The 10676-nt window shown below is 45.0% G+C and overlaps 1 protein-coding gene across 1 annotated transcript in view; it reads right to left on the bottom strand.

Annotated features, from left to right (window-relative positions):
* Positions 1-5050, bottom strand: part of LOC111951459 (protein O-mannosyl-transferase TMTC1) — a 100561-nt gene extending 95511 nt beyond the window's left edge. The window contains exons 1-2 of the mRNA XM_070434715.1: positions 4624-5050; positions 1716-1749 (exon numbers count right to left, since the gene is read on the bottom strand). Of these exons, the coding sequence (XP_070290816.1) occupies positions 1716-1749; positions 4624-4916 (327 nt within the window). The 5' untranslated portion in view covers positions 4917-5050. The remainder of the gene's footprint in view (positions 1-1715; positions 1750-4623) is intronic.
* Positions 5051-10676: the final 5626 nt, after the last annotated feature.

Genomic DNA, 10676 nt, shown 5'->3' with positions numbered 1-10676 from the left:
AGAGAGAGAGAGAGAGAGAGAGAGAGAGAGAGAGAGAGAGAGAGAGAGAGAGAGAGAGAGAGATTGTAATCACCATTTTACCATCATAATTAGAGAGAAAAGAGACTTATTCAAACTAAAACTGCAGGATATGAAACATTTGCTGCTAATGCATCACAGCCACACTGTGTCGGGAACTGTGACCCTCCTTYACAGTTTCCTCCATCACCAACGACTACAGTCCAATCACGGATGGGGTCAATTCCATTCGAAGATAGTCAATTAAATTCAGGACGGGTATCTAACTTAAGGTAATTACATGAATTGAATACAATTAAATTTCATTTTGGTTGAGGATATTCCCTTCCCTTAATTACCAGCTTTTTGATGGTGTAATAAGGATGAGATAAGCAATTTGGAATCTTCATATAATATATCTTATATCTGCATATATTAGTCTGTTCAAATTACATTTTCCCCCACCCACACAGTTATAACACAATAGTAAAATCTCCATTACACAGCCAAGTACAGAAAACCATTAGTTCAGGTTATATAAAAACATTTCTCCGTGAGATTGTAATTACGCCCTCATATATTAAGCGATTCCTCCCCCGTCTCAGAGTAGAGAAGAATCCCAAGCCCAAACCTCCATTATGAATTCAATTACAGCACTACACCATCTCTGTAAAACAGCCTGTTTCTCTCGTCATTAAACAGTCTGCACAGTCTGAGTCCTAATACTGAAGAAACCCATACATTTCCAGGATGAAAGACTTGGAGAATCTGAAAACAGAACTTAACGAGACAGAAGGGAATCTGAAGAGAACATAACATGGGTTTTAATGGGGGAAAGACCGTAGAGCTGATTGTCATACATAAGCGATAATGGGGACGCCTCATAAAAGCCATCGTCCAATCCGTTAAGTGATGATGAAAAGCAGGCTCCACCCCTCCTATATCCTGTGTTACATCATAGATCATACATAGTGGATGTTGTAGCATGCCCTGAGGAGAGGGTATTAACATGTGTAAGCCGGCCCTCCGATTGGATCGTGTTATAGGCCTTCTCAGTGAGTCATGGCGGATGTGCACTCTGTTATTAAAACTAATGCATTTCAATTAGAGACCAGACACTGGACAGTGGACAATTTCCTGACAATGTGATCTGACCAGGAAAAACAAGGCCTTTCTTATAGCCTACGACTAGGATCTGGAGGTATTCCACACCACATCCCCTGACCAGGAAAAACTCTAGGCCCACCACTGTATAGGTGTCATTTTTGTTTCACCGTTGCCTAGCTGCAGCACTATAGTGCCTGTATTGTGATAGAAGTGTTGAGCCGTGCAGGTAGAGTGGTTACACTGGTCAATTCTGAAACAGACAGGTATCCAGCTCCCAAAGGACAAAGTAACTGTCCCCAGGCAGCCTGGTTGTACTGGAGGGGACAGGGGATATGACAGAGGCTTCAGCAGGTTATGTGTCTTTACACTGTTGTACCATGTTTATGCTATGTCCTCTGTGTGGGATTCGGGAGGGGGGGCTGGACCGTAAGCTGTGACGTGATCTCATAGCCTGTTTTTCTGTCATTCTCTGTTATTATGCCCCTCTTTTCATCCCATTCACTCCGTCCCTCCTTATATCTACCCCCTTTGTCCCCCTCCTGCTCTCTCCCCAAAGCCATTGTTCCATTAGTAGGCTACATTAGAGTGCTTCAGGGGTGTGTGTCCTTCACCTTGAGGACCGTCTCAGAGGCCCGACAGTGATCACTGACACAGAAACACACTGCTATAGTGAGCACAGGGCCCCCACAGGCACAGGTGTGGTGTATGTGTGCGTGCGTGTCATATTCCTGACCTTATTTCCTTTGTTTAGTCTTTGTTTAGTTGGTCAGGACGTGAGCTGGGTGGGTGTAGTCTATGTTATGTGTTTCTTTGTTTAGGTTTGTCTTATTGGCCTGATATGGTTCTCAATCAGAGGCAGGTGTTTTACGTTGTCTCTGATTGGGAACCATATTAAGGTAGCCTGTTTTCACTGTTGGTTTGTGGGTGATTGTTCCTGTTCGTGTGTTCATCTGTTCTGTGTTCCCATGTTCAGGACTGTAGCGTTTTCGGTTCCTTCTGTCAGTTTGTTGTTTTTGTTCGTCGTTTAAATATCCTAATTAAAATATGGATTATCATCAAGCTGCATTTTGGTCCTCCTCTCTTTCACCCGAAGACAGCCGTTACAGTGCGTCGGTGTGTGTGTATGAGGTGTGAGTCTCCGGGTGTCAAAATGGCAGATCTTCAAGGACATRTGTGTGTGTGTSYCCATWTGTACCACTGTCCCATATACTGTACATGTGTAAATATGCCCTTCTCCCAAAATAATGAAGCATACATGTAAATGTGAGTCAGATTTGCCCAATTTAGTCTGAATTTAAAGAAAATACAGAGGAGACCAGACAAGGCACTGTAGTGCCACTGAGACACTGACAACTTCCCTCCTCCCTTCGCTCTGTGCCGTCACAAGGTATTGGACTACAGGCTTGAGACAGACAGACACGCAGGAGTAGCTTGTGTAWGTGCGTGAGCGTACACACCACAGAGAATACATCTGGCCGGCTTTGGGCTATATGTGTAGATGGAGATTCAGCTGCTTGGCTTGGCAGCAGTGTGTGGGTAACCAACTGCAGAACCAGAAGGAGAGCGCTACACAACCAGATGCTCCATCCATCGCCTCAAAGAGAGAAACCCATTCAAGGCCTCAGCACATCAGCACAGCAGCCTTCCCTCTCCCCCTTAACCAATGCACTAAGTATTCAGCACACACACAGCAGCTGACAACCTCTCTGTTGTCATAATCAGCATCAGCGTCTCCAGCTCTGAATGTGCCCTTTTCAAAGAGGATGTGAATACTACGCTGAAACACTGAGGAATGTGCGCGGAGAGAAGAAACACTTATTTACATTTATTTCTGGCGCCTTCGCTTGCCGTGGTCGGGAGGAGCAGCACATGGTTGTCAGACGGTACAGGCTCTGAGAAGAGTTCAAGAGGATACAGCGACAGACTGACAGTGGAGATATGTCTTACTAAGCAATCAAAGTATTAGAATAGATAAGTCCCATACATAATGGATGGGGTGTGTGTGTGTGTGTTGTGTGTGTGTGTGTGTGTGTGGTGTGTGTGTGTGTGTGTGTGTAGTGTGTGTGTGTGTGTGTGGTCTGTGGTGATGTGTGTGTGTGGTGTGTGTGTGGTTGGTGTATCCACAACCCTGTGCAAAGAAAAACCACAAAAGCTTTACCAGGCAGAGAATGGGTCTATCCTGTGGTTGTCTACCGCCTGATGGTTCATATTAGTATTCCATCTATTGTTTATATTTAATCTTTCCTGTCTGCTGAAGAAAACCAAGTACTTTGTGCCCTCACTGACTACATACAGACCTGCTGGACATGTCTATTATTATAACACTTCACTTCACCCTCTTTTGGGCGACGGAGTGGCGCAACGGTGCTAAAGGCGTCACTACAGACCCTGGTTCGATTCCAGGCTGTATCACAACCGGCCGTGATTGGGAGTCCCATTGGGCAGCCGACAATTGGCTCAGCGTCCTCCGGGTTAGGGTTAGGCCAYCATTGTAAATAAGAATTTGTTCTTTAACTGACTTGCCTAGTTAAATCAGGGTTAAATATCAATCCTACATGTGCTAGATAGAAACAGAGCCTAGAGTTCTGTCAATTATAATTTTTTGTAGTTTTCATATCAACATMTTTCGAATAGTCTGTAGTATGTTTTTCATCAATCTGTGAAATCGGTAAGCTATTAATGTTTCTGGTTGACTAAGGCTTGCGCCGAGAGCCAGACCCCTCCCGCGTACCATTGCGCTGCCTGTGACACGTCCTCTCCAGTGTGTGTGCCCGGAGATTAAATTGACACTGTCTGGAAAAGTTCCCTTGAACGACGACTGTTTGTTAAATTGACAACAGCATTCAACACTAAGATCCCAAAATGTGACCGATCAATGTTCTGCAGCGTCAAACATATCCGCCAAAATACATTGAAGTGAACGTTGAGTGCGAATTCAGGAACTCCACAGCAAGCAACAAGTGTGTAGGCAAAAAACGGTCAACATCTGCCAGGTCCAGCTGTATTTCGACTCTGGGCTATTTGAAAATGTTTCAAGTTGCATTTCTGTAGCATATTCTAAGATCAAGGAGCACAAATAAAATCGTATTTACTTGCGAGTGAGCAGTGTTCATGGCACGCTTCAGCAAGTTTAGCTAACTGCGCAACCTGACCGCCGTATCAGTCTGATTATAACCCATTAGGCTACGTACATGTTTGTTTATGGTAGGTGCAGATGTGCGTCCTTCATAACCGCTGGCGATCGACCAAGCTCAACCCAGCTCAAAGCAAGAAGAAACCTACAGTAGGCTAGTCTATGACGTCAGCCTGTTTCGGAGAACCGATACATGGTATTAATTGTATCGGATCACAAGTTGGATAGCTGACGAGGCCAGCGCATGTATGGACATTGCCACCAACTTCAGCAACGTTGTTTCTCATTCAAGCCCGAGACCCAGCTGTTCAAGTTAACTACAGAGACTTTGCAACCGATGCTGGGAAGATAACCACAGAGAGCTATAGGGGAGAGAGTGAACTTACTTGAAGGTGAGGATGCATAACGGTCTGTAGGACTTGTGGCTTGTGTTGTCCGCCATCCTCTTGCCCCAAAAGTCGTTGGTGAAGATGCTCTGCAGGCTGGACCCGGGCCGGACGTCGGGGTTATTGCTGATAGCCCACACATCGTCGTGCACGAACTCCCCGTGCAGAGAGTTGCTGTAGCACAGCGCGCACAGAGCCAGCAGCACCGCATATCGACCTGCTCCTCTCCCCGCTTCTAACGGGACCGACAGGCGGAGCCGGCCAGGGGTCTTCTCTCGTCCGTGTACTGTCATGTCGGCCCACGCCTGGCAACAAGCCGCTTGGGTCTGGGAAAAAGCCGGGGTGAATAGAGAGCCATATCAGTTCCGCTATACAGGCAGGTAGCGACTGTGTTGCCTACTGTGGGCTGCGGGGACTGACTATAAAGCAGCCAGCGAAATGAGAAGCCTCCTCTTGACGCATGCGCACGGCGCAGTACGGTCCTTCCCGGAGCTGGAGAGATTCATTAGCACCACCTAGACCGAAAATCAATAGCGCGCGGCATACTGTTTCAGCCGATTGCTATGGCACGGACATGACCTTTATCTTTAGACTAGGCCAATAATAAACTAATGATTGTCTAGGACGGGCCATGCGGGGACGCGCTACTAGAGAAAGAGGGACATGCTCGTGTCCGGTCAGTCTGAGTGGGAGAGATGAGAAAACAAAGACATTGTCTGTCTCTGTCCCCGAGCTCGAGGTCACTGACTCTTACCCTGCCAAGCGCTTTATTATACACAAAAAAATTAGGAGTTCGACAAGGGTTCTTCTAATATCACCAAAGTTCTTCAAAGGACCTAAGGGTTCTTGGCACTGAAATTTGCCCCTAAAAGGTTATTCCCAAGAACCCAATAGGAGGAACCTCAGTTGGTGGGGGTTCTGCCCAACTGAAACATTTGGATTTTGAAAAGGACAGCAGGATGATATTTGTGCAAATCTTTCTAAAACAGAAAATGGACACAATCTAATGGATATCAATCAACAAAGAAGTAAGAATATGTAGGCTATGATAATATGTTGTATTGGGTGCAGATGACTGAGCTGCTCACTTATGTGTCTGTGTCAGCAGGTATCTGAACAATATCTGAACAAAATCCTGCATGTTTTGTTAATCTGTATAATTAAAATTTTGGGATTCACAGACTTCACCCTCCCTACACCTCTGACTATAACAGGAAACCTGTTCAATCACTGTGCACTGCAAAATCATTCTGGCTATGGATACGGAGAACATTAATACATTAACATCAACACGTCAGAGGATATACCCATTGGACTTGGGGCTCTGATGGGGGTTTACCTCATATTTAAAGTTTTTATTCTGCTTTGATATTGTCTGTGAATCCCAACATTTTTATTATACAGATAATTAACAAAACATGCACATGACAGTATTCATACCTTGGATTTTATGGTGAACGTGAATGAAAAAAACTGTTTTAATAATGGTTTTCATACACATATCTTGTCCATAATGTAGTGGCCTATGGGATATTCATTGAAGAGGTAAGGAAGGAGGATGGTACATGTGATCTGCATAACATACCAATAGACATACCTTTGTATGCCTCCTTGTCTGCATACCTGCCGACACAGACACATAAGTGAGCAGCTCAGTCATCTGCACCCAATACAGCTAGCCTTCAACATATTCTTATAGCCTACATATTACCTCTGTTGATTGATACCCATTGGATTGTGTCCATTTTCTGTTTTAGAAATATTTGCACAAATTTGAAAAGACAATATCAATTTAGATCTTACAAGGGACAAACCTTACCTTAAATTGAGGAGATCTTTAAATTTTTCAAATTCAAATCCAAAATGTTCAGTTGGGCAGTTAGGTTCCTGTAAGAACCCCTACCAACTAAGGAGGTTCCTGGATGAACACCACCTCCTATGGGGTTCTTGCAGGAACCTAACAGCCCAACTGTTATTGCCAAGAACCCTAAGGTTCTTCAAAAAACTTTGAGGATCATAAAACCCTTGTTGAACACCTCCTTTTTAGAGTGTATATGTGCCATTCAGAGGGGAATGGGCAAGACAAAATATTTAAGTGCCTTTGAACGGGGTATGGTAGTAGGTGCCAGGCACACTGGTTTACGTGTGTCAAGAACTGAAACAGTGCTGGGTTTTTCATGCTCAACAGTTTCCTGTGTGTATCAAGAACGGTCTACCACCCAAAGGAAATCCAGCCAACTTGACACAACTGTGGGAGGCAKTGGAGTCAACATGTGATAGCATCCCTGTGGAACGCTTTTGACACCTTGTAGTCCATGCCTCGATGAATTGACCATTTTCTGATAGCAAAAGGGAGTGCAACTCAATATTAGGAAGATGTCTCTGATGTTTTGTAAGCTCAGTGTAGACACGGGTAATAAACACATGTTTACAAGAGAGATAATCATAAATCAATGAACCATGATGATGGCTACGATGTGGGATATTGACCTGATCATAGCAGGTTATGAWGAGTATAAGATTTAATATCCATCCACTTCCTTGTAGGCTACTGTACTAGGCCTACTGAAAATCAATCCATTGAAAAAACATCCACTTGGTCTGCATGTTTAAGCTACACTTTCCAAAAACACTGTACATAAAAAGCCTCTTTCAAAGCATTACTTTAATAATTTCTAAATAGGCTGGTGTTGAGTTTGCCCTCAGCAGCAGAATGCAGGTATCGTGCCAGCCTGGTCACTGGGAACGGCTGTTGTGTTGTATGATGATCATCCATCCAGCTGGCCCTGCTACAGGCACACCAGCTGGCCNAGCTGGCCAATGCAACCCCACACCACTCCTGCTGAAACCTGTACAGTCGAGATGGCTAGTAATGAAGGGCTACATTCATATGCAGCAGGTAAGGTGAAGGAATCGTCCAGCCCCAGTAGAGACAGCGGCTATTCTCAGACAGTTCAGAGCCAGTGTCAAAACCATCCCCGCTTACGCAACATGACTAATGGAGAAAATTGCCTACAGGTACTTGACTTCCAAATGATGTAGCACTTAAAAATAAAGAGGTGTGTGTCTGTATATGTCTGTCCAATTAAACATAGCCGTTGTCCCACTTGTGGTTAAAACTACTCATTGCCATTCCTGTCCTGCCATGCCTGGCCAAACACCAGCCGACCACCAGTGCCCATGCCATTGATCCTCTCCATAAAGTTGCAGTGCCAAGGCAGCATCATCACCTGTTGATGAAGAGGAATGGTTATACTTCTACAATGTCCTATTTTTTTTTACCACCATCTGTTGGRAGGGGAATATCATCATCATCACATCTAGTATGAATTTGTTTTGGTGTTTAATAATGCTAACAGTGCTTTAGGATGAATCCAACCCACAGAGACTGATATGAGAAACATAGATGAGAATTGACACACACACACACACACACAGTTCCCTTAACTATCCAGAGTGTTCCCACTCACATGAACATATCTGTCAGTTCCAGTCTGACGCCTGAGACGACTTTAGCTCTCAGACAAATGAAGGGTAGAGAATTAGGTCTCTTTGCGCCCTGTGGGGATGGTGGGCACAGAGTGTGCATGTCAGTGCAAGGCGGTGGTGTGTATGTAGCCTACTGTGTGTGTGTGAGGCTGTGAGCAAATCCAGCGCCACAACCTTGACAGATTGAGCCAAGGGTAGGACGTTTTTTCTCCTTCTCTGTTTTAGAGGCTTCAGGACAGGAATGAGCAGTGAGCTAAAACACAACTGCACTGAAGGACAAGTACAGATGGGCCAGACTAAATAATGTCTTATTCAAGCAGTGTGGAGGACATCCATAGAGCAGCTACCCGTATTACATCAGGTTAGTCAGCTAATCTAATGCATACACACAGTGGTGATTTTAGCATGTACATCTTGGTGGGGGGGACAAAGCTGTCTCTTATACACATCTAGATGTGTATAAGAGACAGCCATAGAGCAGCTACCCGTATTACATCAGGTTAGTCAGCTAATCTAATGCATACACACAGTGGTGGTCTCTTATACACATCTAGATGTGTATAAGAGACAGGCTACAGGCACACCAGCTGGCCAATGCAACCCCACACCACTCCTGCTGAAACCTGTACAGTCGAGATGGCTAGTAATGAAGGGCTACATTCATATCTGTGTTGAGTTTGCCCTCAGCAGCAGAATGCAGGTATCGTGCCAGCCTGGCACTGGGAACGGCTGTTGTGTTGTATGATGATCATCCATCCAGCTGGCCCTGCTACAGGCACACCAGCTGGCCCTGCTACAGGCACCAGAGCTGGCCAATGCAACCCACACCACTCCTGCTGAAACCTGTACAGTCGAGATGGCTAGTAATGAAGGGCTACATTCATATGCAGCAGGTAAGGTGAAGGAATCGTCCAGCCCCAGTAGAGACAGCGGCTATTCTCAGACAGTTCAGAGCCAGTGTCAAAACCATCCCCGCTTACGCACATGACTAATGGAGAAAATTGCCTACAGTACTGACTTCCAAATGATGTAGCACTTAAAAATAAAGAGGTGTGTGTCTGTATATGTCTGTCCAATTAAACAAAGCCGTTGTCCACTTGTGGTTAAAACTACTCATTGCCATTCCTGTCCTGCCATGCCTGGCCAAACACCAGCCGACCACCAGTGCCCATGCCATTGATCCTCTCCATAAAGTTGCAGTGCCAAGGCAGCATCATCACCTGTTGATGAAGAGGAATGGTTATACTTCTACAATGTCCTATTTTTTTTTTACCACCATCTGTTGGAAGGGGATATCATCATCATCACATCTAGTATGAATTTGTTTTGGTGTTTAATAATGCTAACAGTGCTTTAGGATGAATCCAACCCACAGAGACTGATATGAGAACATAGATGAGAATTGACAACACACACACACACACAGTTCCTTAACTATCCAGAGTGTTCCCACTCACATGAACATATCTGTCAGTTCCAGTCTGACGCCTGAGACGACTTTAGCTCTCAGACAAATGAAGGGTAGAGAATTAGGTCTCTTTGCGCCCTGTGGGGATGGTGGGCACAGAGTGTGCATGTCAGTGCAAGGCGGTGGTGTGTATGTAGCCTACTGTGTGTGTGTGAGGCTGTGAGCAAATCCAGCGCCACAACCTTGACAGATTGAGCCAAGGGTAGGACGTTTTTCTCCTTCTCTGTTTTAGAGGCTTCAGGACAGGAATGAGCAGTGAGCTAAAACACAACTGCACTGAAGGACAAGTACAGATGGGCCAGACTAAATAATGTCTTATTCAAGCAGTGTGGAGGACATCCATAGAGCAGCTACCCGTATTACATCAGGTTAGTCAGCTAATCTAATGCATACACACAGTGGTGATTTTAGCATGTACATCTTGGTGGGGGGGGGGGGGGGGGGGGAGTGGGATGCATGCCAGCGAGGCCACTAGACAACACAACACTAAACAATACATTTGTACAACTGGTGACAAACGGAGCCCGCAACTGTTAGGGCCTACATAAAGCTGTCCCAACAGCAGAGTCCAACAGCAGTCCCAACACCTTACCACTGGTACACCTGGCTTTCAGCGGAGCCTTGTCTGCCAACAAACAGTTCAATCAGCCTCATTTACTGCCTCTTAAAAAAAAAAAAAGCTGATATGGCTAACTTGCTTTAAAAAATGTGGTTTCTACTGGCAATGAGATGTACAAAACTATGGCATAAGGCGACGAGCGGATAAAACGCCATCCGTAATTTCGATTAAGACATTCATGAGCGAACTAGGACGGATGTAGTCAATATAACTATTTGTTCAGCACTTTTGAAATGTACAGCGACCGAATTCAGAACATGGGTAGTTCTTATAGTGTTCTCCCAGTACACCAAGTCAGAATCGTAGGATAAATGAAGGGGGCATATAAGCAGACAATGATAGCTCTTACAATATCAATGATTACATTTCTCTACAACAGGTTGTAGGCTACATGTGCACCATCAAGTCAGAACAGTAGGTGAAATTAAGAGGGGAAAATAGACCACATTTTTAGGGTGAGGCACATGGCTATCTAGT

The sequence above is a fragment of the Salvelinus sp. IW2-2015 genome, linkage group LG24 (genome assembly GCF_002910315.2).
Source record: "Salvelinus sp. IW2-2015 linkage group LG24, ASM291031v2, whole genome shotgun sequence".
NCBI lineage: Eukaryota > Metazoa > Chordata > Actinopteri > Salmoniformes > Salmonidae > Salvelinus > Salvelinus sp. IW2-2015.
This window is presented reverse-complemented; position numbering and strand designations above follow the sequence as displayed.